The 13,908-nt window shown below is 42.9% G+C and overlaps 9 protein-coding genes across 9 annotated transcripts; 6 read left to right on the forward strand and 3 right to left on the reverse strand.

Moving 5' to 3' along the window:
* Positions 1-24: 24 nt before the first annotated feature.
* GCK72_000781 (uncharacterized protein) lies at positions 25-2,242 on the reverse strand (the record flags this gene model as incomplete). The annotated part of the gene is made up of 5 exons (XM_053722677.1): positions 25-147; positions 197-922; positions 968-1,876; positions 1,930-2,106; positions 2,153-2,242. The coding sequence occupies 5 exons, from the start codon at positions 2,240-2,242 to the stop codon at positions 25-27; spliced, it is 2,025 nt and encodes a 674-aa protein (XP_053591322.1).
* A 628-nt stretch (positions 2,243-2,870) lies between these two features.
* Positions 2,871-4,180, forward strand: GCK72_000782 (uncharacterized protein; the record flags this gene model as incomplete). The annotated part of the gene is made up of 3 exons (XM_053722678.1): positions 2,871-3,122; positions 3,170-3,355; positions 3,404-4,180. The coding sequence occupies 3 exons, from the start codon at positions 2,871-2,873 to the stop codon at positions 4,178-4,180; spliced, it is 1,215 nt and encodes a 404-aa protein (XP_053591323.1).
* A 123-nt stretch (positions 4,181-4,303) lies between these two features.
* GCK72_000783 (uncharacterized protein) lies at positions 4,304-5,895 on the forward strand (the record flags this gene model as incomplete). Its single annotated transcript, XM_003109164.2, has 4 exons — positions 4,304-4,378; positions 4,422-4,969; positions 5,015-5,515; positions 5,616-5,895. 4 exons carry the CDS (start codon positions 4,304-4,306, stop codon positions 5,893-5,895), a joined length of 1,404 nt encoding a protein of 467 aa, XP_003109212.2.
* A 496-nt stretch (positions 5,896-6,391) lies between these two features.
* Positions 6,392-6,730, forward strand: GCK72_000784 (uncharacterized protein; the record flags this gene model as incomplete). Its single annotated transcript, XM_003109247.2, has 1 exon — positions 6,392-6,730. The coding sequence occupies one exon, from the start codon at positions 6,392-6,394 to the stop codon at positions 6,728-6,730; it is 339 nt and encodes a 112-aa protein (XP_003109295.1).
* Positions 6,731-6,927: 197 nt separating this feature from the next.
* Positions 6,928-8,330, reverse strand: GCK72_000785 (uncharacterized protein; the record flags this gene model as incomplete). Its single annotated transcript, XM_003109098.2, has 5 exons — positions 6,928-6,990; positions 7,036-7,407; positions 7,453-7,722; positions 7,771-8,182; positions 8,242-8,330. 5 exons carry the CDS (start codon positions 8,328-8,330, stop codon positions 6,928-6,930), a joined length of 1,206 nt encoding a protein of 401 aa, XP_003109146.2.
* A 388-nt stretch (positions 8,331-8,718) lies between these two features.
* On the forward strand, positions 8,719-10,356 carry GCK72_000786 (uncharacterized protein; the record flags this gene model as incomplete). The annotated part of the gene is made up of 6 exons (XM_053722679.1): positions 8,719-8,725; positions 8,773-8,861; positions 8,908-9,113; positions 9,160-9,550; positions 9,595-10,203; positions 10,252-10,356. 6 exons carry the CDS (start codon positions 8,719-8,721, stop codon positions 10,354-10,356), a joined length of 1,407 nt encoding a protein of 468 aa, XP_053591324.1.
* Positions 10,357-10,814: 458 nt separating this feature from the next.
* Positions 10,815-11,470, forward strand: GCK72_000787 (uncharacterized protein; the record flags this gene model as incomplete). The annotated part of the gene is made up of 2 exons (XM_003109344.2): positions 10,815-11,226; positions 11,274-11,470. 2 exons carry the CDS (start codon positions 10,815-10,817, stop codon positions 11,468-11,470), a joined length of 609 nt encoding a protein of 202 aa, XP_003109392.2.
* Positions 11,471-11,854: 384 nt separating this feature from the next.
* On the forward strand, positions 11,855-13,544 carry GCK72_000788 (uncharacterized protein; the record flags this gene model as incomplete). The annotated part of the gene is made up of 5 exons (XM_003109376.2): positions 11,855-11,935; positions 11,991-12,141; positions 12,188-12,770; positions 12,821-12,949; positions 12,995-13,544. The coding sequence occupies 5 exons, from the start codon at positions 11,855-11,857 to the stop codon at positions 13,542-13,544; spliced, it is 1,494 nt and encodes a 497-aa protein (XP_003109424.2).
* GCK72_000789 (uncharacterized protein) lies at positions 12,312-13,581 on the reverse strand (the record flags this gene model as incomplete). The annotated part of the gene is made up of 3 exons (XM_053722680.1): positions 12,312-12,679; positions 13,034-13,184; positions 13,300-13,581. 3 exons carry the CDS (start codon positions 13,579-13,581, stop codon positions 12,312-12,314), a joined length of 801 nt encoding a protein of 266 aa, XP_053591325.1.
* Positions 13,582-13,908: the final 327 nt, after the last annotated feature.

Genomic DNA, 13,908 nt, shown 5'->3' on the forward strand with positions numbered 1-13,908 from the left:
CGTTCGTATTCATCAACTTTTCAGTTACTCAGAAATGTCTGAAAGCGCAGTTCGGAGTGCGTTTCCACCGGCCGGTGACCTCCAGACAGCCGATGAGCCACGCTTCTTCGTTTTGACCGCGTCACCGAAGATCTCTTTCAGATTTGGCTGAAAATTGAAATGTTATGCTACTGGGAACCTTTAAAAGTTCACTTACTTTTTCGATCTCTCCAAAGAATGCAGAAATATCGAACGGTGGCCTAATAACGTGTCGCCGCACGTTTTCTCGAACCACAGCAAAATCCGCCCATGCTGGGACTTCCTTTCTCGGATCGTCTTCTTGATCGGTTTCGTCGTCACTGTTCAAATCATGCAATCCATAGTCGTTCTTCGAATTGGCTTGATAAGTACGCGGCGGAGTCATCTGGTAGACTGTCGGTGGAGGCGTCTGTCCAGAAGCCTCTTGCTTCGCTTTTTTTGCTGCTTGCTTGGCAAGTGTTGCTTGAAGTTCAGCTTCTTCTCTGGCTTGCTGTTCACGTAGTCGCGTTTCTTCTTCTTTTTGAATTGCGAGTAAACGTTCTTTCTCTTCTTCAGCGTGTTTTCGTCGTGCAGCTTCTGCCTTCTCCTCTGCAGCCTTCTTCTCCTTCAGTTTCTTTTGTTCTTCAGCCTGCGCTGCGGCTTGAGCTTCAGCCAAAGCCTTAGCTTCCTTGGCTTCAGCTGCTTGCTGCATCAGGTATCGCTCTTGTTCAGCTCGAAGCTTCGCATCAGCATCTTCTTCTGCAGACGGCTTTGAAGAAGTGGAAGCTGTTGTGGTTGGATGAGATCGCTTTGCCTTTGCTTTCGGTTTTTGTGGACGTGGCGGTGGTGGCGTTTCGTCTAACTCCATGTCTACTGGCTCATCTTTCACTTGCCGAAGAGCATTTCTTGGAAGATTTCGCGAAGGCTGAAAATTTTTATTGAGAAATTGCTTTATTTTATTAACACTGACCGAAATTTGTACAGTAGGTTGAGCGACAGTAACCACGTTCTGCCCTCCTTTTCCGGTCGTCAGTTCAACTCGTCCCTTCTTGGCTGGTCCTCGTCCTGGCGTTGATGCACCGTCCGCAGCTGCTGCAAACACTTTGCGGCTTACAGGTTTCTTGGCCTGCGGAGTCTTCGCTTCAGGATTCGGACGAGCTCTCGTTGGGGATTTTCCTTCCCTCATATTTTTCTGGAAGTTCGCGGTACGCTCTTCTTTCTTCCTCATCTCTTCAATCTTCTCCCGTCGCGCTCTCTCCATCTCATTCTTTCGTTCCATCACAGCCATCCGCTTCACTTCCTCTTTCCTAGCTTTCTCTCGCTTTTGATCTAAAACTAGTTGTCGCAAGTCTTCAGCGTGCTTCTGTTTCTTCTCTTGATCTTTCTCCGTTTCTTGGAATACTGCTCTATGAGGAGTTCTTGGTGCCACGACAGCTGCTCGTGCTGGAGTTCCATTTGCTCTTGTCGGAGTGGCTGAGAAGATGTTACGAGGAGTCGCATGCGTGCTGTGTGCTTCTCGTGGTGGATTTCTTCGCGGAGTACCACTGTATGCAGCGTTTCGAGCGAGACTTGAAGGTTGTTGCTCGTCGGTTTTCCTTGAAATGCTGAGTTGCTGCATACGAATCAATGTGCTTGGAACGACAACCTCCTCGAAATTTCTGTCGCTCATTGCCGAGTTAATTCTTGGTGTCACTGGTTCCGGTCTGAGAGCCTCCGAGGCGTCGTCCACATCCATATCAGTATGAGCATGATCCTCTGGCTCCGCTGTTTCACTTTGTACGACATCTTCTTCTGGACTTTGACTCATTTGTCGACGGACGTCTTCCTTACTTCTAGACGTAGCACTTGCCACATTTCGAGCTGCTCGTGAAGCGGCAGTCTAAAAAACTTGTTTTCTGTTTGATACCTACTATTTTATTGTTAATATCTCACCTTTTTATTTTGGACAGGAGCAATGAGATGTTCCAAATCACCGCAGATAGCGTTTCTTAACTTTTCTGATACTTCTGGTGCAACTTTATTTGTTATTACTGTGTCGACATTTCGGCAAAACTCCTCGATGTGACTTCCGACTAAGCTCGAGTGCGCAGCGACGACGTCCTCGAATATCTGAAATGGAATCTATTTTTCGTTTGTTTAACTATCTACAACCAACCTTCAATATTGAAGGATTCGCAGAGAAGGCTTTAATTGTTGGCTCTGCCTGCTTTCGATTGGTGGTTCTCACTTTCGCTTTCGGCGGCATCTGAAACAAAATCATCCATTTTACGAGGAAGTAAAAAATTTTATTCAGAAGAAAAAGTCAAGTTTCAAACGGGGCTTCTGGGAAAAGTAAGTCAAGGGGACAGAACAGCACAAAATTTTAAAGCGCACGCGTTCGCGCGCAAGCGAGACGAAAACGGGCGTGCAATGGAGCGGGATTGCTGTGTGTTTTATTTTTGTGAAAATCATCTTCAGCGCAAAGTTAAAATAAGAAGAGGGAATCAAATAGGAAGAAACGAGTGGATAGAACAGAGGGAAGATGTATTTCGTTTAAAAAGTCTGAAATCTGAAGAAAATTGTGTCATTAACTTAGAAATTTTAACGAAATTCATGCATTTAGTATAGATTTATCATCTTTTCTAGTTAAAAATACGAAACTTAATATTAAAAACATTTTTTCTATTCATTCAAGTTTGTCATTTCCCGCGCAAGTCTTGCCACGAATTCTACAGTGAAAGACGCACACATAAATTATACAGGTTGCGTCACACAACGATTTGTTTATCTTACTGTAGTTTCTGTTTCCTTTTTAGAATGTTCCTATTCTCTTTCGCTCTTTAATTAAAACAATTTTCTGATCAATCTATCATTGTTTCAGGCAAAGCATCGGAATGGAAGCTAAAGACGATACAAAACCTACAAAAAACATCGACGAAACTCTTGTGATTCAACATGACTGGCATATTGGTCTCAGGGAACCAACTTCAGAATTTTACATCGGTGTCAAGCCATCAGGTGCTACTCAAACAGAATATTTCGATGTGAAAATCACAAAACTTGTCGATGAGTATGGATTCGCTGTGATGCCAGGAGTAGGAACAATCAAATCATCAAGCATCACAAATGTTTCACTGGATGAGTCTGTAAGTGATTGTTTCTCTGAAAATAATCAATATGATGATTATTTCAGAAGAATCTTCACATCACATTCCAAGGAAAAACAACCATTTTCGTAGCTCCCTCCAGCCAACAAAAAGTGGAAGGCTTGAAGTCAGCACCGAGAACTTTCGACGTTTCGTCTACCGGAAGCACTTATACAACAGCCGATTTGAGTGGAAACTTTGTGATTGCTAGCGCCAAACATGCAGAAACATTGGTACTAACCCAAAAAGTTGTTTTCCTATTCTATATCAAAAACTTTCAGAGAGTTCTCGAAGGCCACATCATGGATGTCTACCGTTGCATGTATTTCCCATCGGGACTCATCATTCTCAGCGGCGGGATAGATATGACTGTCCGAATCTGGGCAGTGGACACGGGATCATGTGCTGTAACTCTGAAAGGTCACAAAGGAGCAATCACAGGTATCGGAATTATCGGAGCTGGACGCGACGTTCTTTCGTGTTCAAATGATGGGACAGCGAGAATGTGGAAGTGTGGAGAAGAGAGAACTCTGGAGATTTGGGATTTCAAAAGAGGAAAATGTGTGGATCTGGCTGTCTCGGTGGATAGCTCTCGATTCGCAGTAATTTGTGAGGATAAATTTCTATCGGTTGTGAATTTACACGGAGAGAAGATTCGCCACGACTTCCAATTGCCTTCTACACCCACAGCGCTATGCTTCTCTGGTGATGAAGCTGGAGATGTAGTGTTCGTTGGTTTCGAAGATGGACACGTTGGAGCATACGATGTGTCTCGAGAACGGCTTATTGGAGAGATTGCCACACAAAAAGGAAGCGTGACGAATATAAAATGTTACTGTAATCGTCTTATCGTCGCTTTCACAAGTGGTGGAGTTCTCGGTTATCCAATCCCATCGCTTCCAACGAATTCTTCAGAAGGCACTCCATTTAATATCATTTCTGCAGAATATGAATTCACCGGTGCTGATTGTGAACCGGTTTATGACATGGCTATTTATAAGGAGAAATTCTACACTTGTTGTAGAGACGGACTAGTTCGAATGTATAAAATGCCCTAATTATTGCACATAAAGTTGTCTGTACATTGTGTTCTTTTTGTCTTCGTTGCTGTTTTTACATGGTTTTCATCCCATCTTTCCTTTTTGAGGTTCATTGCCAGTTTTTACATTGAATAATACAGAATGAGTTGTCTCCGGCCGTCCCATTCAATATGTCTGCAACAAATTCGGTGGAAAACAGTGAAATTCAAGCCGAAAGTGAGAGAAATTTACCAGAAAATTCGGAAAAATCTACTTATAGATCGCCAAAACGAAACCACTGAAAACGCCATCCGCACAGGCTCTCGATCATTTCGATTTCTATTACGGACCACTTTTCGGGAAGAAATGGCCGAGTATTCGTCTCGGTTTACTCTCTCCGAATAGATATTTAGCAGTGATGAACACAATGAGCAGGAATTGGGAAGCACACGATGAAATACTTTCCGATATGGGTGCTCGGGATCTGTTAGCGAGTATTCGTGGCAAAACAGAAGACGAAATTCTAGAAGCAAAGCGAAAAATCGTAGAGAAAAGAGCAGATGAGGAGACGAGAAAAGTCAAGCAAGAACTTCAGAATCCATCAACATCGTCAGAAAAAGAGTTGCATAATGAGGAGCAAGAAGCGATTTTCCGATCAGCAGCTGGCTTGAGTGAATTTCGACAGAGTCCTGGAGAATTGTCTTCTGGAACCCTTCAAATGGGTCAAGGAGGTGTGAAAAGTCAGCAGAATAAGGATGTAGAGATCACTGGATTTGAGGGAGAAGGCGTCAGAATTCCGAAGAGAGAACACTTTTTATATTATCCAAAGTGAGAATTTCAACTTTGATGAAATATCTAATCAAAGTATTCCAGAGCTCTCCGAGTCCGCGCATTCGAGCGAGCAGTTCTTCTCGACTTTCCTGCTCCAATGAAAGATGAAGTCGGTGTTCCAAGCTACTGGCTGTTAGATGGTGGATCTCTTCTTCCAGTGTTGGCTCTCGGTCTCCAGAAGAATGAATCTCTTCTTGATATGTGTGCAGCGCCTGGCGGAAAGAGTCTCCTCGCTGCTCTCTCAAATCTTCCATCGAAAATTGTTTGTAATGATTTCAAATTGGCTAGATTAGGACAACTGAAACGAGCTCTTATGACATATGTTGCGGAGGATAGTGAGGCGATCGATAAGTTTGTGCTGAAACGAAAAGATGCGTCAGATGTGAAAACGTGGGATGAATTCGAAGCATACGACAAAGTGTTGGCTGATGTCCCATGCTCTACCGATCGATTATCTGTTAGTACGGATGATGGAAACATTTTCAGCACAGCGTCGACACAACAGAGGCTGGATTTGCCGTTGTTGCAGACGAAGATTCTCGTGTAAGTTTGAAAAAGTTTGAAAAGTATTACAAATATGTCTGTAATTACATACATATTTTTTTATTTAAAATAATTCTCATCAAAACGCTTCCGTTTTTAGAAACGCCCTTCGCTCCGTAAAAGTTGGCGGATCAGTCGTCTATTCAACTTGCACTTTGTCTCCAAGTCAAAACGAAGCAGTAGTCGAGAACGCTGTCGCCGTGGCACGAAATGATTTCGGAATCGAGACAGTCGAGGAATCCCTCCACCAACTCGTCTCTCACATGACATCATCTGGTCTCTACCGTTTCCATGACACTCCACTGGGCGCCCTCGTCGTCCCGTTCCTTCCCTCGAATTTTGGACCAATGTATATTTGCAAATTAACCAGATTGCAATAGATTTTTATTATTTTTCTTGTTGATTTTTTGCTCTCTCATTTAGTTCTCATAGTTTAGTGTGAATTTGTTATAAATTGTTTCGTCGTTCGCTCTCATTTTCTCTCTCATTCTTGCAGTTCCCATCTGCCAATATTTGTGTACCTCATCATAAATTCATGGAATATTTCTTAACGTTCTGTTGCCCTATCACCCCTTACATTTTGATCAAACAAGCAACCCAGGAACACCAAAATACGATAGTTTTTTTCGTATTGCGAAATCCACGGTTCAAACGATCAGATTATTTTTTATTTTCGGCGGGAAACTGGTCAGCGCCCTTATTCGAAGACCAGACAATTGTATTTCGAAATAGTGGGCAGTCACCATCTGCTCTCTCTCTCTCGCTCTCATTTTCTCGTTTCCTTTCTTTTTCGGCTCATTACACATATCTCGTTCTCTTTCGTTTGTTCTTCACTGCCATAACCGTTTTCAAATCAAATTTTCAGAACCTTCCATCATGTCGGACGCCGATCAACTCAAGCAACTGAAAATCAAGACTGGCGTCGTCAAGCGTCTTATCAAGGAGCACGCTTCTTATCAGAAGCAGGTTGTGAAGGATGAGGAGAAGGCTGAGAAGTTGGCTGCCGACGCCACCAACGAAGACGAGGAATATGTCGCCAAAAAGGCGAAGGAGGTTGTTAAGGAGACAGTGACGATGGTTCGCGATGCTCACGGACGTCTTCAGAAGGCTATTGTCGATCTTCAAACTCTCATCTCTTCGGGAAGCTTCTCCGATGAATGCGCCGAGTTGGCTGAGGCAAAGACTCAGTTGGAGGCTGCCGCTGCTTCCGCTTAAACCATGGCAATTTTCGCTTACTTTGGGATTTTCGGTGATTGAATTTTGAAATTGAATATGATCTGCTTATTTTGTCATTACATACTTTAATTTATACAAGCATCCAACAATAAATATAAAAACTTAATCACAGTTGCAATAAGAAAACACCCGGAAGATAAAAATGGAATAGGGGAATTTTAAATTTTAATTGCATTTCATTTCGATTGTTCTAGAAGTTGTTGCAACATCTCTCCTTGACGATCCAGACGAGAATTGATCTGTAAATTACTTGATTGGATATTGAAAATTAGAGGAATAGTTACATCATTCTGAAGTTTCTCGAATTTCGCATTGAGTCTCATCTCGATTCGATCTAACTCAATGCCAACAATTCGATGAAGAGCGTCTCGGACGTCTTCTGACGGAATCTGCTGTTCAGAAGACGTTAGGGATAACGGAGAAGGATGGACGGCAGGAGCAGATGAAGGTGTTGGTGTTATGGTTTCGTCGAGTGGATTCGGAGCGATGATATTTTCTTCTGGGTGGCTCATTGTGATTTCTTCTTTTTGATTCTCCGCAATTTTCAAGTTTTGCACTTCAAGAGGAGGCGGAGTAGAATCAACGTGAGCTTCACTGTTTTCAGTTTGCGAAGAGTAACCAGCGTCAGAAGTCCTTCGTATTTTATCTACAACAACCTGAAAATACATGGTTTTTCTTACAATTTCAGCTATTTTTCACACCTCAAAAATCGAGTTTTCCGAATCTTTAATCAAAAAGTGACATCCTTTTTTACATCCATCAATCCATTTATACACAATATGCTCCTTGAGTTTCTCCTTACTCAGTCTCGTTTTTACACCTTTTCGCTCGTCGGGAAGCTTCATTTGGCCGTCTTCATCAACACTATGTTTAGTGAGATTATAACGAATATCGCAGTTTTTGTCAATTTGAACATCGCCAGACCCTTCGGTTAACTTGAATGAGTGTTGTTGAGAACTGCGAATCATTGCCTGAAAGAAAACAGTGCAAGTTTTTCCGATTTACTTTATTTTTCTCACTGTTATTGCGAAATTGAGAAATGTTAACCGATCGACAAACTTCACTTCAACAGGGCTTTCTGAATATTCCTCCTCCTTTTTGTTCAATTTCACCGCCAATGAATCTTCTGAGAATCGAAATTCTATGTCGTCAACACAAAGTTTCTCCAGAATCCTTTTTGATGCGTCGCACATTAAGAAATATAACTGATGATCGTTGCTTAATTTACTCAGAACGACTCCGACTTTCACAGATTCTGTTCCATTTTTCCAGAATGCTGTGGCAGTGAAATAAGTTATACTTTTAGCTGGTGGTGGTTTCTCATCGAAAAGTTTAGATGGTTCAGCGAGTTTTGACGATAAAATAGGTGATTCTTCGAATATTGGAGCACTTTTCTTCTCATCCTCCGCGAATAGTCGATCCATATTATCACTGAAATTGATAATTTTTTGAATTGATTATCGCTTCTAGTCGCTCTCTCTCTTCATTACCTGAATGTATCTGTGTCTGTTGGATTTTGGTTTAATATCACTTCCAGGTCTGGAATGTCATTTGGTGTTCTTTCTACATTTCTCTCCATATCTGCAAATTTTGATTTCATAATCGTTCAGAGAGCGCATTTTTCCCGATAAAAATTTTTCGACATATTCGATTTTATTCAGAAATTATGATTAGCAACATTTTTTAGTTGAAACCATTCTATTTTAAATTTTTCTTCAAGAGATTCTCAGAATTTGGCCAAAATGTAAAAGCGTGCGAATCATCGTAAATCGACACAAGATCGTGTCGAGACCCTCTCTCTTTTCCCTCTGCGCCTTTAAGAATCCATCCAAAAAATTCTCAAAATAGCCTGCTTTTCGATAAATCGACTGAATTCGTTTGTTGTTCTTGCGTTAAAAGAAAATAAATATAATTATTTTGATTTTTCAGCTAATTTATTGCTTCACTTGAAACAACAGTTACGGAATATGACCGGTAAGAATTGCCTTTTAATTTAATTAGATTTCATAATTACTGTTCAGAAGTTGAACTAGACCAAGCCCAAAGCTGGCTGGCGAAACAAGATTTGGAGAAAATCGGCGTAGACAACTTGAATCCGCTCACTGACGAGGTAACGAGAGAAAATCGATAAATGTTCAACATAGCCGCGGTTTCAGGTTATCTCTCGCCAAGCTACCATCAATATCGGAACCATCGGTCATGTAGCCCACGGAAAATCAACATTGGTCAAAGCTTTCTCTGGAGTTCACACTGTCAAGTTCAAGAGAGAGTTGGAACGTAACATTACTATCAAGCTCGGATACGCTAACGCCAAAATCTACCGATGCTCCAACCCAGAGTGCCCAAGACCTGGTTGTTACAGGTAAACTGAGCTAATAATCAACGTAAACTTAACATTTCTTTCTCAGATCTGCCGGCTCATCAACACCAGATCGTTTCCCATGTGAACGAGCGAACTGCGGCGGAGAATTCACCTGCGTCCGTCACGTTTCCTTTGTCGACTGCCCTGGTCACGACATTCTTATGGCCACCATGTTGAACGGAGCCGCTGTTATGGACGCCGCTTTCTTGCTTGTAGCAGCTAACGAGCCGTGTCCACAGCCACAAACTTCTGAACATCTCGCTGCTGTCGAGATTATGCAATTGAAGCATCTCATGATTCTTCAAAACAAAGTAGACATTATCAAAGAGTCACAAGCCCGTGAGAACTATGAGCAAATTGCTGGATTTGTGCAAGGAACCGTCGCCGAGAACGCTCCAGTTATCCCAATCTCTGCACAGCTCAAGTACAATGTTGATGTAAGAAAAACAATAATTTGCCAATTTTCATTATTCATTTTCAGCTTATTTGCGAGTACCTTTGCAAAAAGATTCCAGTTCCAGTTAGAGATTTCAAATCGCCAGCCCGTCTTATCATTATCCGATCATTCGACGTTAATAAGCCAGGATCTGAAGTCGAGAACCTGAAAGGAGGAGTCGCCGGAGGAACTTTAACAAAAGGAATTCTCCGAGTCGGCCAAGAAATCGAAGTCCGACCAGGAATCGTCTCAAAGACGGCCACCGGTCAACTCCAATGCCGCCCAATTTTCTCCCGCATTGATTCACTTTTCGCCGAGAAGAACCAGCTTGAGTACGCAGTTCCAGGAGGACTCATCGGAGTAGGAACCAAGATCGATCCAACACTCTGCCGTGGAGATCGTCTTGTAGGACATATTCTGGGAGCCGTCGGAAGTCTTCCAGACATTTTCATCGAAATTGAAATCTCATTCTACCTCTTGAGAAGACTGCTCGGAGTTCGTACCGAAGGAAAGAAGAAGGGAGCAAAGGTTCAGAAATTGGTGAAAGAAGAGACGTTGCTCGTCAATATTGGATCTTTGTCGACCGGAGGAAGAGTGACTGCTGTCAAGGGAGACGCCGCCAAGGTTCGGTTAAACGACCCAATTTGCACAGAGGTAAAAATGATTTTCCGTGATTCATTTTATTAAAATTTCAATTTATAGGTTGGAGAGAAGATCGCAATGTCGCGTCGTTTTGAGAAGAGTTGGCGTTTGATCGGTTGGGGAACCATTCGTAAGGGAACAACTGTTGAGCCAATCAAGAATTAGAGCTGTTGACGTTTACTGGTTTCACATTTGACATATTATTAATCTTATCCAATTGTTTCTTTTTCTCGCTCCTTTCTGTCGAAGACCTTAGTCCAAATTTTTTTCGTTCTATTCTGCCCCCAAATTTTTTTCATATAAAGGCCCTAAAAGTTCTCTCCCTGTTTGTACTCTTTCCTGTCTTCCTACTATTCCACTTTCTTTTTCTCATTTACTCTTCTCTTTGTTGATCATGCTTGGTGGTTTTTTTTTCAATAAATTATTGGAATAAGTCTATCGGGGCACGGGGAGAAACGTGAACTCTCCTGAAAGATTGGAAGTCAGATAAGATTCATTACCCTCATTAAATAGTTATTACGAATTTTATTCTGCGATCTTGTGTATTCGGTAAGTTGGAATTTCTCAAATCTCCTTCTGAATCCGCCTGAAATCTTGAAAATCTAGACGGTTCAGAAAGAAACATGGCGGAAAACAGTGACACACTTCTACGACTCGCTCAACTCGGCTACAGTATGCTCGTTCCGATTGTTCTCACCGGATACACGATTTCTCAATGCGGTGGAAAGAAGAATAAGGGAGCGCCGGCCGGTGGAGGAGGAGGAGGCGGAGCCAAAACCTCAGAGAAATCTGGCGGTGCATCGCAGAAAAGTGAAAAGAAAGAGGCTGATAAACCAGCTGCAGCGGCACCTGATGCGAATGGACCGAAGGCGCCGACTGATAAGAATGCGGTTGCAGGAACTCACGATCCGAACTACCAAACTCTTGCGGGAGTTGATGCAAATGTGTTCCAAGAGAAGGGAGGTGCCGCGCCAGCTGGAGGAGCAGCTGCTCCGGCTGCCGGTGCTCCAAAGCCTGGAGGCCCTGGAATGGCTGGTATCAAATAGAAAGTTAAACTCCACTGCAATCAATGTTTTTTGCAGCCACCCACGATCCAAACTACCAAACTTTGGCTGGAATCGGAAACGACTGCTTCGATAAGAAGGATGGCGCGAAGCCAGCTGGTGGCGCTGCTGCTCCAGCTGCTCCAAAACCAGGAGGACCTGGAATGGCGGCTACTCACGATCCGAACTACCAAACATTGGCCGGAATCGGCAACGATTGCTTCCAGAAGAAGTAAATGTAGACAAGAGAAAAGAGATGATGAAAAACGGCAATTGATCTTGAAATCTTTGCTCGAAATAAAATATTCAGTCATTTGTTTGTTTTTTAAACATTTTTTGTGATTTTTTCAAACAAGAAATCAGGGAAATCAGTTGGAGAAGTCTTCTGCACCGCCCATTTTGAAGTCACCTACCGTATTCATTTAAAGGCGCATGAGCCTCTGCGTTAATGATATCTCGACACGAAATTACATTATTGAAGATTAGTGCGACGTCCTAAAGTACAAAGTTGTGCGCCATTTTTTCGAATCAAAGTTGTTTTGCATAGGAATTTTCTACTTGAAATCCGATTTTTCGTTGATTTTCTTCCTCTATACCTCTACAAACCTGTCATTCCAGAAATGCCCACACCCAAATTTATGGAAGGCCCAAATACAGTTCAAACGTCACTCTACGGCTACGATAAAAACAAGAAAGTACAGGTAATCAATGTATTTCTTTGTTTGACTTTCCGACTGCAACACCATCTAGTTCCAGGTGAACAGTTTACGAGGGAAGCCGATTCTTGTGCTACGGCGAGAGAATGGTGACGCAAAACAAGAGAAATCATCGTCGTTTATCGGAGGAGTGTCACGATTCACAAAGAAATGGGTGGATCGAAGCAAGCAGATGCCAGCACCGATTCCAAGTTTGTTTTTTTTTTCTATTTCAAACAAAAAGTTAGATGATTTCAGGCAAGCCCATGTACCCTTCCTATACACACTTCCATCATCAATATTCATCGACAAAGCCACCACCAGTCACTCCACTTTCTCTTCCCAGTTCTCCGGTCGCGACTAAATCGCCCACCTCTTTCACTCAAACCGCACACGATCGGGGTTCGTCACGTCGTCCTCCGTTCTCCCCGTTACTTCGAATCGCAGTGCCATCGAGTCCTAAGATGACGCCAGAGGACGAAATGACAGTGAAGAGATTGTTTGACAAGTTGGAAGTGACCACTCCACCGCCGTCTTCGAATTGTTCGCTTGCTAACGTCACCAGTGAGATTACACTTCTCGAATTGAATCCGAAGATCGCCGCGAAATCGTTCATTACTACGCCGATTAGCGTGACGTCGTCGTCGGAGACGGAAACCACATTTTCCTCGTCTTCCGTCGACTCGGACGACATTTCCTTTTTCTCTGATACACCAAAGAGTCTCTCCGATTCCGGAAGAGCGTCATGTTCTGAAAATGTGTCGAAAGTGGTAGAGGAGGAAGATTGTGAATCGAATTATAGTCTGAAAATGAAGCCAGAAGTCAAGAAAAGTGGTCACACGTTAGTTTTTTGTTGTCAAGCTGCTGAAGGTTCAAAATTATTTTTTCCAGGTGTCCAGATGAAACTCAATGCTTCGTGTTTCGAAACGGTGTGTGTCCTGATGAGGAGACGGAGCGAAAGAATATGATTGAATGGTACAATGAGTTGATTCAATGGAGGCACGAAATAGTCACTAAAAAGTGAGTTTTAACGTTGATTTTCTCAAAACAAACGCTAAGTTCCAGATGTTTCGGTCCACCGCGGTGTCACCCACCGCCTCTTACCGTCACGATCATCGGCGCCAGTCGTGCTCAACGTGCCAATCCCTTCCATCGCGTCGGAGAAGTTCACCCTTTTGCCATGGAGGCTATGGATCATGTTCGTAAAAGGATGGACGCGAAGAAGCCGTATCGCCTCGTTCCCACCGATCTTCCTCTTCCAGCACCCCATGAATTCATGGCGAATGCAAAGTGTATGGAACCGCATTTATTCATCGAATACTGCTATCAACTGACCGCCGCCGCCTACATGGACACCGGACTGAACCCACCGAATCGTCGTCCTCCGATTCCGCCTCGCATAGAGCCGATTCCCGAGCAAGCGTGCCGCGAGTCGGTTTGCTCGTCAGCTTCAGAAATCTCGTCGGATGGCGAGTATTCCGACGATTCCGAAAACACGAAAAGGGAAAGAATGCGTCAGAAGATGGAGAGACATCGTCGACGCGAACGACGTCTTCAGCGAATTTTCCGGCGCCACGCTCTCGACGAGATCGAAGAAGGAGAAGACGACGATTAAACAAAACATACAATATTATAGAGACCCCCTGATTCATTCACATTTCATTCATTTCTGTAAATTAGCCCATGTTCATTTTCACCAAGAGAGTTGCTTCACCCCTCTCTCTTTCCCAATTGCTTCGTATTTTTCGTATTTTAATTTTTAAGTTTTGATTATTTTCCCATTCCCAAATCTAAATAGCGGCCCTTTCTCATTTCGTTTTTTCTTGCTCTGAAAGTATTTTGAACACTATCTATTTGTGATCCCCCCACGCATTCCGATATATTTCTTTGTTCTGTGAATTATAGATCTCTCTTTCTCTTCTTATCCTTCCCCCCTCGCCATGTGCTCATTTTATTTATTTTTTCCAAAGTTTATATAT

The sequence above is a fragment of the Caenorhabditis remanei genome, chromosome I (assembly GCF_010183535.1).
Source record: "Caenorhabditis remanei strain PX506 chromosome I, whole genome shotgun sequence".
Classification (NCBI taxonomy): domain Eukaryota; kingdom Metazoa; phylum Nematoda; class Chromadorea; order Rhabditida; family Rhabditidae; genus Caenorhabditis; species Caenorhabditis remanei.